We start from the raw sequence: 15,181 nt of genomic DNA, 5'->3' as shown, positions 1-15,181 counted from the left end.
GACACAAGGGAGCCGGGGAGAATGTTTACAAACAAGAAGTCACCTGATGTGAGGTGGAGGGATTACTGGGAGCTGGCCGGCAGGCTGCTGGATGGGCTATTGGCCAGGCATGAGGGTGTTGAATTCAGTCTCCTTTCTCAGGCCTCACCCCGCCCCGTTTCCAGTGGATGGCACGGGGGGAAGGGGAGGAAGAGAGGGACGAGTCCAGATTGGGAAATTATGAATCATTCACAGTATATCAGTTCAAGCCCCCCTGCCTTCTGGGAACCCTAGGGTTGAGAAGGAGATCCAGTGTAGCCTGCAGGAAACCTCCAGTCTTATGTGTAGATACTGTCCCTTTTCTCGGAGCGTCCATGCACAGGGAGGGTAAGGGGACTATTTGGCCCCGATCCTCTTCTCTCCTGGAGCAGAGATAGGAAAGAGGGACCTCAGTGTCGGGTTTCAGGGAAGGGGGGGTAGGGGTGGATCGTGGAGAGGACTATATATACTTAGGCAGGATTTTGTTTATCTTCCCCACTCTGGGACTGCGGTGGTAACAACTGGGACCCCAGACTACGTCCCTCCGGTTGCAGCAGTCTCCCAGGCTCCTGGCCCCAAAACGTCTGCTCAGCACTGTGCCCGGAGGTGGGTACCGGGGTCCCCATAAGTCTGCCTCGTTCCAGGAGGTTGGGGTGAGGCTGTGCCGGCTTTTGTGCAACACCCTGCCCCCAGACCCAACTATCCATTTCCCACCATGTCCCCGTTTCTCTCTTTACTTTGATCTCTCCTCATTGCCTTCCATCCTCCTAATCCCTCTTCATTTTCCCTTTTTTAGCCTCGTTCCTCAATTCTATCCTCTCTTTAATCGCGCCCTTTCCCATCCCGTTAGCCCCGCCCACTTTCTATCCTCTTTAACCCTTCCTTTTATTCTTTTTTAGCCCCGCCCTTATCCTACCTTAACCTTTCTCTTTTCCTGTCTTTAGCCCCGCCCTGACACCAACCCCTTGGCTCCTGCCCCTCGGGTCTCTCCTTAGCCCCTCTCCTTAGTTCCCCTCTTCTATTCCTTCAGCTCCAATCCTCATTTCCTTCACCAAAACCCCCGCTGTATCTCTTCTCTTTGTGTGTGTTTCTGTGTTTGTTGGGGATGGGGAGGGAAGGGGGTGGAGGAGGGGAAGGATCTCTCCAGGCTGCAAACTCTTGCAAACTCCTCCTTCTCTTACTGTTGGAGCACGGAGTTGGTGCAACCTGCGGTCCTAGTGCAAGGTCAGGTGGCTTCCCGGAGCAGGGTCAACTTCTGCCTGGCCTCCTGACAACCTTTCCCCAGCCCCTCAAGTGCTGTATCTTCTCATGCAGCGTTTGGAAGCTTGCCCAGAGCTTCAGGTTTCATTATCGTCTCTGGACTCCAGCTTCTTCATGATGGCTGATTCAGGAGAACTGGGCCCTCTGCCCTTGGCCCCAGGACTTTCATTATTTTTTAAATTGTCTTGCTCCTTCAGTTGCAACCCAAGACCCTTAGGAATTCCTGGCTCTGAACATATTTGGGCCCTCAACTCCAAGCTCTTCTGCCCCAATCCCTAATCACTTTTACCCTTTTCCTGCTTCTACCACCATAATGGGGATGCTGGTCTTCACACCCACTTCCTGCTTCCCCTCCCCTTTCCTCCCCTTTCCATGTACTCCGGGACAGAAGAGTGAGTTCACTAGCTGTTATTTACAAGGACTTAGAAAATGCACGGATTCAGAAATTACTCCCCAGATGAATAGCATTAGACACAGAGACAAAAGATGGATGACTGTCTCGTGTACCTCTAACCCTATTCCTATAGAATCCTTAAACTAATTCATTTCTCCTTTCTCCTTACAAAACAGGGAGGGGATAGAAAGAATGCTCACATAAAGTTTTTGTAATTGTTTTTAAAAATCAGAACTATTCACCCTGACACAAATTCACCCCCAATCTCCACAAGTCACTCCCTTTCCTTCCAGTCTCCCCCAGGGACAATGCTGCCCGCCCTGATGATTACACTTAGCTGCCTGGGCCTCAGCTCCCTCACACAGGTAATGAATGGTACCTCCATCCCCCATAGTCCTCCTCCCCTGGACCTCTAGCCTCCTTCTCCTAGTCTCCTCCTGGAATCTCCACTGTGCTCTGATTCTCTTCCTCCTCAAGTACTTCCTGGGACCTCCATTGTCCTCAGGATCCCTAGTCCTCTCCTGGGAACAGTTATTGTCCCCAGGACCTTCATAACCCTCCTGGGACCCTCTCTGTTCCCAAGATCCTCAACCCTTTCCTAAGATTCCTACTCTTTTCGTGACCCCTTTCTCTACCTTTAGTCACCTCTCAGGGCAGTTGGGGCAGGTCAGACTTGGGGTCTGGATAATGGGCTGGATAGTCTGAGTCTAGGTGGAGAGGAAGGAGGGAGGATGGAGGGACAGTCACAGCTGGGACTATAGGGAACAGGGTTAGATGGGACCTGGAAATAAAAAAGAAATCCATGCTTTCCAGCTTAATGTGTAGGCATCCTGAAAATTGGAGGATTTAGCTGACTTGTTAATTCTGTAGTATAGGTGGAGATCTATAAGGGGAGTGAGGGTGGGGTGCTGATAAGGAAGCAAGAACCAGATGGAATTTCATCTCAGTGGAGCAATGCAGCTGGGGGTGAGGTGTTCAGGGGGTGGGGTGTTCCTAGGTGACTTCCCCTGGGTCTCCCTTCTTATATTCACCTGTACCATGTGTGTCTCTTGGAAGTTGAATGACATGTCCCAAAGTTCAGTCACTAATAGTGTAACATCAAATTGGAAGGTCTCCAGGGAATGCTCCCCCCCCCAAATCTGTACTCGGCCCAGGACTTTTCATATTTATAATAACGATTTGGATAAAGGCAAAAATAGCATACCTATTAAATTTTCAGATGACACAAAACACATATGGAATTCTTCATGGAGACAGAATTAGATTTTAACATTTAATAGTGATAAATTTAAGGTCTCACACTTGGACTCAAAATAAATTTCACAAATGCAAGCTTGGGGAGACCTGGCTTGAGAGAAGTTCATCTGGAAAAGACCTGAGGATTTTAGTGGACTACAAACTTGAAATGAGATAGCCATGTCATATGACAGCCAAGAAAGCTGAAGCAACATTAGATTGCATTAAGAAAGACATAACATCCAGAAATAGAGGTAATAGTCCTTTTATAGTCGGCCTGAACAGACTACAGATAAAGTATTGTATTCCATTCAAGAAGCCACATTTTGGGGAGGACATTAATAAATTGGAGAGTGTCCAGAATAGTGAACGTCTTGAATCTGTGTCACACAAGGATTAGTTGAAGGAACTAATGATGTTTAACCTGGAGAAGAGAAGAACTGGGAAGTGGGAGGAAGGGAGAGACATGATATCTGTCTTCAAGTATTTGAATTACTGTCTCCCACAGTAGAAAAGTGATAAGGCATGTTCTGTGACCCCAGAGAGCAGAACTGGGTGGAATGGGAGCAGTGGATGTAAGTTGAAGGAGGCAAATTTGGGTTTGATGTTGGGAAGAACTTTCAAAAACAAGTGAAACCTCCTGAAATGGAATGCTTCTTCACGAAATCATGGGCTCCCCTCTCCTTGGAAGTCTTCAAGTCAAGGCCTGGATGGTCATTAGTTAGGTGTACTCTAGGATGGATTCTTCTTCAAGGATGGACTGGAATTGATAACTTTGGAGCTCCCTTACAACTCTAGAGCCTAGCAGAATAAGTCTAATACCTCTGCGTAGTCCTTCAGCTATACTTGAAAGTTATGTTTTCTCCTCCCTGGTTATGTGTATGGGGTGTTCAGGGAGGACTAGCACCTCTGATGTGAGGGGCTTGCAGAGTCCTTTTCAGGGCTGTTCACCTACCTTTGGTGTCCACCTGTCACCCAGCACACAACTGTGGCTCTAAGAAGCTGTAGCATGGGCAGCAGCCACACATCAATAAACTGTCTTGGCAGACCAGCTAAACCAGGTTGGGGGTAACTGATGGACCTTAAATCCATCTGTGAGTTAGGAGGATGTCTACCCCAAACATATTAAAACTTCCCCTGGCAAAATGGGTGGATGAGAGCAATTTGTTCCAACCACCATGAAGGGCAGCAGAAGTAATTGCTGTGGAATGCTCAGAGGTTGGTCAGACACTGCCAAGGTCATCCACTGCATTCTGGGCCATTGCCAGTCATCCTGACTTTTGTCTTGCCATTGGACTCCGATAACTCTGGAAGAGAAAGTGAGGCTGATGACTTTGGGCAACACTGCTTTACTTAAACCCAATTCTTGAAAAGTCAAGACATCACCCCATAATGTCATTGGTTCTCTTTGAAACAAAGAATAAACCACAACCAAACCTCAAAAGACATGGTTGCTTGACTCCACTTTGATTCAGCTACTCTCCTTTGGTCACACTCCAGTGTGTTAATATAGTACCTAAAATATGCCCCCTTCCCCAATTTAGCATAATCCTCCAGATCTTGTCTGACTAGGGCAGAGGAGAACAGGATCATCAACACACCCCTACTTTCACTGGCTCCTGTGTCTTTAATAATGAAGCCTAAGGTCAAGTTAGTTTTTTTGGCTGCCATATTATTAACTTTGCTGTGATAAATTTCTGAAAGGAATAATGAGAGAGGTGTAGCACCATCAATCAATCAACAGTGATTTATTAAGTGCCTATTACTTGCCAGTCACTGTTCAATTACTGGTGAATACAAAGCAATAAATGGAATAGTCCCTGTCCTTAAGAAGCTTACATTCTGTTGGGAGAGACAATGGGTATCATCTAAATAAATACCATATATATGTTGTTATTCAGCCATTCAATGCTATCCGACTCTTTGTGACCCCATGGATTATAGCATGCCAGGACCTTCTATCCTCCACTACCTCCTAAAGTCTGTCCAAGCTCATGTTCAACATATATGTATACTTATACACACACACACACACATACATATACATGTAAAGCCTGTGACCTGGCTAGCTGGAAAAAGAAACATGTGCTCAACTCTGAAGAAGTATAGTGCTTTGGGATAAAGTAGCAAAACCCGAGGGATCCCTTGGCTCTTCAACTCTCCTAATGGAAGATAGTTTCAAAGGGGAGGCAACTTAGCCTCTCTCTCCCTCTTCTTCATTCTCTCCTGAATGTATTCAGGAAGTGGGGACCGAGGGACTACCTAGGTTGTCTTATCCTAAAGAGCTTAGTCCTTTGGAAGTGAGCCAACATTTTCCCCAGAAATGGCTAGGTTATACAACCTTAGCAATCCATGGTGTATGTGCCAGAATAGATCCTGCTGTTTTACTCCCATTATACATAGACACTGTAAACACAAAGCAATTTCCAAAGAGAAGCACTAACAACTGGGATGGGGGAAAGATCAGAAAAGGCCTCATCTGAGGAGTTGTACTTGAGCTGAGTTTTGGGGGAATATTAGATGATCAGTTCTGACCCCATAATTCTGTAACAGAACAGTCTTCAATAATCAAAGGATTTGTGATATCTGGGGACATCCCTAATTTAGTAGATTGAAGTCAAGTTGATGCCCTCTCCAAAACCATCTTTCAGTGCCCCTGCCAGAGCATGGATTTAGGGGTAGAAAAACTAATTTCAGGGATAATTCTTAGGTTTTTCCACAGCAGGCAGTCCAGAACCAAATTGAAGGACTTGGAACCCTCCTTTCTGTCCATCTACTCTTGTTCATTCAATGATGGCAAATGGCAGAAGTTGCCCAGAGAACTTCAAGACTCCCAAATCATCACACACGCATACAGTGTCCATGTCACCTAGAGCCTTTATACTTTAGAAGTCTAAATCACACTTGCTAGAAATTTGGGACTGAAGGAGGTCCAAGAGGCCAAGTGGGAAGTCCTAGGGGTTGTGGAAGAAGGCTTCTGACCACATGTTTGTGTAGAGATTATAGTGAAATGGTTTGAATTTACTCCAGATAAGGCTAGGTGGGGACCAGATCAATGAGATTGTTTTGTATCTGAAGAAAAGCACCACCTTAATCCTCTGGCACCTATGTGAAATACCCTGTATGTGAAAATCTCCTTCCCCACATACCCTCTCTTCTGTCTTCCTCTCTCAACTCCCCATTCCCCCATCCATAGGCCCACATTGTCCCCATTGTGCCTTTGGGCCCAGCTCCTGACACCTTTGATGATGCCTACTTGGACTGTGTGGAGGAGATGGAGAAGGAGGCCACCCACCTGCTCCAGGAGGAGATGGCAAACCACTCCCTGCTCCGGGAATCATGGGGGGCTGCCACAGCTACCTGGGAGAGCCGGAGGAGGGGACTCACTCTGCCCCTGGGTTTCCGAACCCAGCATGCTGTGGCTATCATGGTCTACACCAATTCATCCAACCCTCTCTACCGGGAGCTAAACTCAGCTGTGAGGACAATGGGCAGGTCTCAGGAGGACTACATGAAGCACTTCCCCTTTAAGGCCCTACATTTCTACCTGATGCGTGCCCTGCAGATGCTGAGAGCTTCTGAGAGCTGTCAGGAGGGCCCTGGGCAGGAAGTGTTCCGAGGTGTGAGCAGCCTCCGCTTCCAGCCAAAGCAGCTGGGAGATGTCATTCGCCTTGGCCAGTTCACCTCCACCTCTGAGAAAAAAGGGGTGGCCCAGGGATTTGGAAACATGACCTTCTTCACCATGAACACTTGTTTTGGAGTCCCTATACAAGCCCTTTCAGTCTTCCCAGAGGAAAGCGAGGTTCTCATCCCTCCTCATGAGATTTTCCTGGTGTCTGACTTCTCTCAGGATGGGACCCGAAACCTAGTGACCATCAGGAGTCTCAATCGGACCTGTAGCCACTTCAACTGTGCCTACCTGGGGGGTGAGTCAAGGAGTGGGGGCAAGAACCTAACCCATCATAAGATTTACATCTGGAAGGGAACTTTATTATCATCTAGTCTAAGTCCTTTATTTTACAGAAGGAAAATGAGACCCAGAGATATTAAATGAGCAAACCAAAGTCACAGAGAGAGTAAAAAGCAAGACCAAGATTCAGTCTACTGACCCCTACATCCAGTGCCCTTCCCACTAGACCCCACTGCTCATTATGATTAATGTCTTCAAGTATTTGGAGGATTGTAATGTTGTAGAGGGATGAGACGATTTATTCTACTTGGCCAGAGAGCAGAACTAGGGCCAGCAGTGGAAGGGTGGAGTTACAAAGGGGCATGTAATATAAAGGTTAATGTAAAGAAAATATTTTCCCACAACAAGACATTTCCCAAAGTGGAATGGTTTGCCTTAGGAAGGGATGAGTTTCCAATCCCTGGAGGTCTTCTGGGGAAGATGAATAATTTCTTATCTGGGTTGTAGCCTAGAGGATGCTTAGGATCTTAGATCTATAACTGAAAGGGATCTCTGAAGTAATTTAATCCAACTCTCAAGTCTTATATATGAATACCTGAAGCCCAGGGAGGTTAAGGGACTTGCCCAAAGTCACAGGGATGGTATGCATCAGAGGCAAGATTTGAACCCAGGTCCTCTGACTCCCAAGTCAGTGCTTTATCCTGGTTGGTTAGGGAAAGGAAATTCTTTTCTGGTTGTAAGACCTGTGATTTTATGCTTCTGTTAGGAAAGAGGAAGACAGCATAGGATTATAGAATCAGAGTGATAGATTCTTCAGAATCTAAAACTTCAGAGTGGCAGAGTCCTTGGTGGGCATTTAGTTCCATCTCCAATGCAGGAAAGCCCACCTTTGCTCTAATGGGATCATCCATTCTCCATTTGGATACTTTTCCTGGGACTCACCACTTTGCTGCTTTCTAAGTCTGAGGGCCCTTCCCCAGAATTCAGATATCACTAACCTGCATCAGTCTCCTGAGACACCAGCTCCTCTTGGAGCTGTGTCAAGTCAAGTCCTTTTCTCAGGACTTCCATTTCCCCCTATTTTCTAAACTTTGTTGATCTTGGACCTTCCTGGCCCCTAAGCCTATTTGGTTCCCTTAGCTGCCCTCATTTCCCAACCACCTTCCTCTTTTTTCCTATTGCTACAATTATCTCTTTTAAAAGCTAAATTGAGTCCAATCCTCTCATTTTACAGATGAAGAAATTGAAGCGCAGAGAGCTTAAGTAACTTACCCAGGGTCAGAGAGCTAGTAAGTGTCTGAGGTGTGATTTGAACTTAAGCCTTTCTGACGCCAAGTCCAGGACTCCATACAGCATTAGATATCATATTCCATTATTGTTTTGAAGAAGATGAAAGTGAAACCTAGAGAGGGAAAGGGATTTTCCCAGGGTCAAACTAGTAAGGAGGTAGAGGAAGCATTTGAGCTCCAGTCCTTTGACTCTTAGTCCAATGATTTTACCATTCTCCCACACAGCTCTGACAGTCCCCACTTCCCATGCCTCCAGTTTCCACACATCCCAGATAGAATGAGAATGTTTTCTAGGACATTAAAAAGAGAGAAGAGAACATATAAATTCAATAGTAACATTTTGAAAAGGTAATTAGAAACTTGTCTAAAGGAAAGCTTCTTAGCCTTAGGCTAGAAGGTATGTCTAAGATCTCTCAAACTACAGCTCCTATGGACCTTGGTTAGACTATCATGGAATCCTTGGCCCTGGCTGATTTGAGGATATACAGAGGCAAGATGCTCCATTCCACAACCTTGGCTCCTCCCACTGGGACTGGGGACATTATCCGCATGACAACATGGTCACCAACCTAACTTAATACCTTCTTTTCCTTCCCTGTCCCAATGCAGAGAGAAACAAGAATGGATGTTAACAGGGTTCCTATCATCTCAAAAGTCAGAAAGATTTAACTCCACCCATGGGTCATCTCTAATGTTCCCAAAAGATGTCCCCTTTCCCAAGAGAAGGTGAAGCTCAATGGTTCCTATTGCTATTAGGGGAGTATATTCCATCTCTGCATCAACCCTGAGACTGAAAGAAGCTAGCCATATTTAGCAGGAAGAAGAGAACAATCAGATAGGATATAAAGACTCAGATTTTCAAGTATTTAAAGGGTGAACACGTAGGACAGGGTCAGACTTGTTTTACCTGGTCTTAGAGTCCAGGTCAAGAACCAAAAGGGAAAAGTTGTGGAGAGACAGATTTCAGCTTGATGTCAGGAAATATTTCCTCATAATAAGAGCTACCCAAAATTCTGGTGGACTCCCTCAGGAAATAGTGGGTTCTCTATCACTCCTTCAAGGGGAAGCTGGATAACCACTTGCCAGGAACATCAGAGAGGGTATTCCTACTTAGGTAGAGTCTATGAAGTGGTCCACTGTCTTCAAGAGCTCTTCCAGATTGAAGATTCTATGTAAGATATGTGGGAGTACAGAACTTGATCTCCAAGGAGAAAGAGAAGACAGCCCTCACTCTCAAAACCCATATTGGAATGAAAGAGTACACCTGCCATAAAGATAGCATGAAGAAACTGGAACTAGGGTATAGAACAAGGTTGCTGAGGGAAGAAAGATTAGCATCAGATCTTTAAGGAGGAAAAGACTGCAGAAAGGAAAGGGGGAAGGGAAAGAGTTCTCCTGGAAGTGGGGTGGCTGAGTGGGATAGCCTGTGTCAGGATATGAAGAAAGAAAAGAAAAATTCTGGGAAATTTTTGGGGCAGTGAAACCAGACTAAGGCTGTCATCTATTTCTCTTGGTATTCCAGGAGAGAAGAAGGAAGGCTGTGTATCTAACCCAGGTGAGTCCCCTGTCTACTTTGCTCTGAATTGGGAAAGAAAGAAGGTCTTAGATCTCTTCCCAGATCCAACTGATCCCTTCCCTTCCCTTCTCTTCCTGGCAGGACAAAGTTGGGATGCTCTGCTCCCAGGATCTTGGCCTCAGCTGATGCCAAGGACCCTGCTCCTGCCTCATGGAGCCTTCCAACTTTCGGGCCCAGTGCCCTGATCTTCCAGGTTCTGGACTGGGAAATTGTAGGGACCTGTTGGTCCCACTATTGTGTATGCCCGGCCAGGCTGACGGCAGCCTGGAGAAGAAAGCAGAGGAAAGAAGATGAAGATGAGGATGAGAATGATGAAGGTGTGTGGGAGTTGATCTGTGAGCCGTATCCGGGATCAGGGCAGGGGCCTCAGGCCCCTCAGACCAGGCGGATGTGGAGCTACAATGGGTGAGGCCACTCCACTTTGTGGTTGTTGCCATGGCCACCTCTCAATAAAGGACCTTGCAAAATGTCTGCCTCATTCTTCTAAGCACAGGGGTTGGCCCCTCTTTGGCTGGTAGATCCACTGGCCAGTGAGCTTGTCATTTGGTCAGCACCTAATATGTCTCAGGCAGGGTTTTCCACGCATTCTACTCTGTTGTGCTGCAATAAAGCAGTTTATTGCCTTTGTTTTAAATATTCTGCTGCCTCCCAATACAAACAAACTTACGCATCTCCCTTTAAACATTATGGGCAATTCATCTCCCTACCTGATTGCATTTCCTGTCCTTGTATGTTGCTTAGAGATCCAGGAAATTGCAGGGTTGAGAACCCAAGTTGTTTCACAACATGGGTTATATTTGCAAAGTGATTGTTGTTTGCTGACTTTGGTCAAACATGGGAAGTTCCAGTAACCACAAAAAGGTCTGTTTGAGAAGTCTAATTCCCTAGCCTTAATTCAATTCGACAACATTTTCTTAAATACCTACTTTGGACTAGTTATTGTGTTGAGGGCTGGAGATACAAAAATGGCACTCTTGCCCTCCAATAGTTTAGAGTCTATTAGGAAGGATACAGTATACACATCTGATAAGTAGATACAATATAGTGTTTTCTTTCCAGAACTGGTTAAGTTTATAGGTGTACACAGCCAAGATAGATACAACGTAAGACTTTGAGTGACTGATTTGAAAATACAGGAAAGCATCAGAAACAATGGACTTGTTCCTGAGAACACAGTGTCTCAATACCTTGCTTCCCAGCCACTTGTTTGCAGAAGGACAACAGGAGAAACCTAAGTGTCAAAGAACTGGGGGAGCTTGAACCCAAAGCTGTCTATTGCTTATTGGACAAATGGCCATAGACTGTAGAGATGAGATTTGGGAAATGTACTGGATGGTTTCCATAAAAGCAGCTAGCCAGAGCAGAGGTAGCTAAGTGGGCACAGTGGATAGAGCACCAGGCTTTGAGTCAAGAAGACCTGTGGTTTCAAATTCATCCTCAGACAATTCCTAATTGTGTGACCCTAAATAAGTCACTTAACCTCTGTCTATCTCAGTTTCCTCAACTGTAAAATGGGGGTCATAATAGCACCTACCTCACAGGGTTGTTGTGAGGATCGAATGAGATCATATTTGTAAAGCACTTAGCACAGGGCCTGGCACATAGTAGGTACCTGGTAAACGCTCCCTCCCCACCTCTGTAAGTTAAAGTGAGGTTTCTCACTGAAGGGACTCAACCTAGTTGTCATCAAAGGAAAGAAAAAAAGAGGCTTTGTCTCTCTATACTGTTGCTTGATGCCTGAAAGATGAAAACTCAGAGCCCAGAAATGCAAAGCTTTCTACTAATCTCAAGCTAAGGGTCTTTGTAGTCTCTGAAAAGGCACAATACTTCCCCAGCTGAGGACTTCAGCTGAGCCTGACACTGGAAGTAGCAGAAACTATACTTGTCATCAAAAAGTAAGCCCACTCAAGTTGAGGAACAGCCCAAGAGCATCCCAGTAGCCCAACAGCCCAGATGAGAGAACCCAGCAGAGCAACTCATCTTGCTTGAGATACTATGCCCAGTGAGGATCTAGCTCAGCTCAGCTTGGCAGCAGAGTCACTCTTCTAGCCCAGATACTACTACCAGAAGCAAATTTTGTGAAGAGAGAGTTCAAGAAAGAAAAGACATGGAAGACCTACAGTTCTGAAGAGATAAGGAACATTGAGGCCCTGCAGATCTGAAGTTGCCTTAGACACATGTGTTCTCTCCATAGGTACCTCACTATTATTGGACTTGAAGTTTGTGCCCACACTCCCTGTCATGAATATTATGTATTGGTGGGAATGTGGCACCGGGTTTATAGGAGGGATGTGTTATAACTATTGTTCTTTCTATGTCATTTGAGTAAATGCCTCTGTTGAGTTGTCTATTAGTTGAGTGTTAATGGGAAGCACACCAGTGGGGGCTCAGGACCTATAAGAGTCAGATAACCCTAGGACCTGAAGAAGCAGCTATTTCTCTAAGAGAACTCAATCTGTAAGTTATAATGCAATTTGGAGTAAGAGTTATGTAAACAATGTCATAACAACTGGGGGAGATAAGGAAAGCTGTCTAAAGGAGGTGGTAAGGTAAGCTAAGCTAAGCCATGATAAAAAAAAAAACAACAACAACAAGGATTCTGAGAAGCAGAGGTGAGGAATGAATTTCTGGCATGGAGGAGAGCCAATGTGAACAGATTCAGTCAGAAAATGAAATGCTAAGTTCAGGGAATGATTAGTAATCCAATTTAGCTGGGACATTCTGGGTTCAGAGAGCTAATTTCAGAGCCTAGACAATTGATCAATCTCTCTTGCCCATTTCTCCACATTTAGAAGCAAATGGACTTGTTTGTCCTTCATTCTTGAAGAGGAGAGATGCCATGACATGCAAGTGAATGGATTTAAGTGAGGCAGGGCTGTGTAAAGTCACCAGCCTCACTTTCTCCTCCAGAGCCATCTGAGTCCAGTGGTAAGATATAGCTCAGGATGATTGGAGATAGCCCTGGATGCGGATTTGGCCTTTTTAAGTTAAGGTTTTAACAAGTCTCAATTTGACTGAGGCAATGACCAATCAACAATTAAGGAGAGGTAAGAAATGAGACAGAGAATGGTCTCTTTTACCTAGTTAAAAAAAAATCTGGGAGGGAAGAACCTCAAGGTTTCTGGCCAAAACAGAAACAATTGCTATTTACATTCACTCTGAGCCAATCAGGGCCCAAACAATTACTAGTGGGGCTTGGCCTGGGGCCTATTGTTGGCCAATCAATGAGAGCCAAGGTGGTTTGGGTTTAAGCATGGTCCTTAAGAAAGAAATCTAGCCTGTAAACCTCAAGACATCTTTCAAGGTTTCAGCAATCAGAATTAGAGTTAGAAAATGAAATGTTAAATTCAGGGAACAATTGGTAATCCAATTTGGCTGGACCATTCTAAGGCTAATTTCAGAGCCTAGACAATTGATTAGTCTCTCTTGCCCATTTCCCCACATTTAGAAGCAAATGGATTTAGCACTGAACAGGAGGAGCTGAGGCTAAATTACCTTTGGGAAACTTCAAGGCATCCTCTGAAAGTATGCTTCCTGTGAAAGCAAAGGCCCAGCATTTTAATACCAGCATTCTATTATATGACAGAAAGACATGGAATAAAAGAGTCTCCAAAGAATTAAAAATGAATGTCACACAGAGGGCAATGGAGAGACATATGATGGCTGGGAGCAGGATGTAAAATATAATCAATGAACTTTGAAGAGCAGGATTGAGATATCAACAAGGAATTATATAAAGAGAAGATGGACTGGTCATAAGGCAAGGACAAGGGACGACAGGTAGACCACCAGAGTGCTCTACTAGGACCCTTTCAATGTCAGGAAAAAGCAAGGAAAGTCCCTAGAATGTTAGGTAGATTCCCCTGGGATGAACGTATGGAAGGACATAAATAAGATTAGCTCAGGATGGGAAGTCATGGATGAATTGTGATTTACATTGTTGGAGGGAACTTCTGAAACAATGAAATCATAGAAACATTTGAGTAGAAGTAAATGCTCTCTAAATAATTATATGGTCCACATGATTAAGAACTGAAAGAAAAGCCCACTGCATAACATGTATCAAAGTGAAATTTATTGAAGCATCTTGCAGAAATAACTGGGTCTCAAGATGGTGGAGAAAGGTGCTGAAACTTGACTGCCCTGGCCATCTCTCCCAGAATTGTGCCAAGTCTTCACGCCTCCATGTCAATGTTAAGCTTTTCCCGTCTGTGAAGGACAGATAGCAGTAAATCTTCAACATCAATATGATTTGAATCTAGGTTTCTCTTGCTTATATTGAAAAAAAACTTACTTTTTTTTAAGCAATTGGGGTTAAGTCGTTTGCCCAAGGTCACATAGCTAGTAAGTGTCCACCTAGTTCCCCTAAAACTCTCACTTTTGATGTGATTATCATCAAAGTATTGCTTTTGATCTAGATTTGATGGATTGGGTGAGGACTATTTGATGAAGGTGCAGATAGCTGAACTCAGAGACAGTCTTTCTGAATTCGTGATTGGTCTTTTGGTCAAGTTAGCCTTTGTATGCATTTAACAACCTTAGCAGCCTTAGTCACAGATAGTTAATACCTGGATGGGCTACCTTTATTAAGCAGTTGATCTAAACTTAAAGAAGATCTTCAAATAGCTACTGTAATCTTGGGGGTTGCAAAGGAGTCTGCGCAGTAAGGTTTCTCGCAAAAGTTTCAAAAGGAAAAAAAACTGTTGAATTTTTAGACAGTCACTTATATATGTCAAAGAAAATTATTAACAACATAAAGAGTTAAATACACAATATTTAATGAAATTATCCCTTCTGCTTAGGAAGGTAATCTCCCAAATTGGGGCTTGCACTGGCAATTTCAGTATATGATTAGATAACTAATGCAATCAATCCCACACTGTCGTTCACTACATCCCATAGCCTCACTCCTCCCAGTAGAAATTAATATGTCAATGGTACTTTGAATCTTGGGGTGAGCTCTGGCAGTCACACAAAACATTGGCTAAGAAAAAAAAGATCACCTATAGCAGAAATAGACTAAGAAGAGATAAAGCAGAGGTCCTTGAATGATAAATTCAAAAGTTTGTGTTTTATCCTAGAGGCAAAAAGGCAGCATGGAGGGTGTTTTTTATTTTTTTAGTAGAATGATACGGTCAGATCTGTGTGGCATATAATTATACCATGCATCAAGTCCTAACTAAAGCATTTCCTTTATTTTATTTTATGTTATTTATTTACTTTTTGGTGAGGCAATTGGGGTTAAGTGACTTGCCCAGAGTCACACAGCTAGTGAATGCTATGTATCTGAGGTCCAATTTGAACTCAGGTCCTCTTGACTCCAGGGCCGGTGCTCTATCCACTGCGCCACCTAGCTGCCCCTTTTATTTTATTTTTCAAATTCATTTTGAACTCAAATAAAAAAGACACAAAAAGGAGAACATTTCCATGTACACAGCACAACATAAAAAGAGGATTCCATATATATATATTTCTTGTTGTTGTACCTATAGAGTTCC

At 44.3% G+C, this 15,181-nt stretch overlaps 1 protein-coding gene across 2 annotated transcripts; it reads left to right on the top strand.

The window, feature by feature from the left end:
• Positions 1-334: 334 nt before the first annotated feature.
• On the top strand, positions 335-12,031 carry ART5 (ADP-ribosyltransferase 5). Of its 2 annotated transcripts, XM_020967913.2 has the most exons (5): positions 335-624; positions 1,966-2,037; positions 6,105-6,834; positions 9,630-9,662; positions 9,765-12,031. In XM_020967913.2, the coding sequence occupies exons 2-5, from the start codon at positions 1,981-1,983 to the stop codon at positions 9,866-9,868; spliced, it is 924 nt and encodes a 307-aa protein (XP_020823572.1). In that variant the 5' UTR covers positions 335-624; positions 1,966-1,980; the 3' UTR covers positions 9,869-12,031. The 2 variants fall into 2 exon arrangements, with proteins under 2 accessions (XP_020823572.1, XP_078013120.1); XM_078156994.1 differs by lacking the exon at positions 1,966-2,037 and having other exon boundaries at positions 339-624.
• The last annotated feature ends 3,150 nt before the right edge of the window (positions 12,032-15,181 follow it).

The sequence above is a fragment of the Phascolarctos cinereus genome, unplaced genomic scaffold, assembly GCF_003287225.1.
Source record: "Phascolarctos cinereus isolate Bilbo 61053 unplaced genomic scaffold, phaCin_HiC Scaffold_726;HRSCAF=1367, whole genome shotgun sequence".
Lineage (NCBI taxonomy): Eukaryota > Metazoa > Chordata > Mammalia > Diprotodontia > Phascolarctidae > Phascolarctos > Phascolarctos cinereus.
The sequence above is the reverse complement of the archived record's forward strand: the minus strand, read 5'-3'. Positions and strand labels throughout refer to the sequence as shown.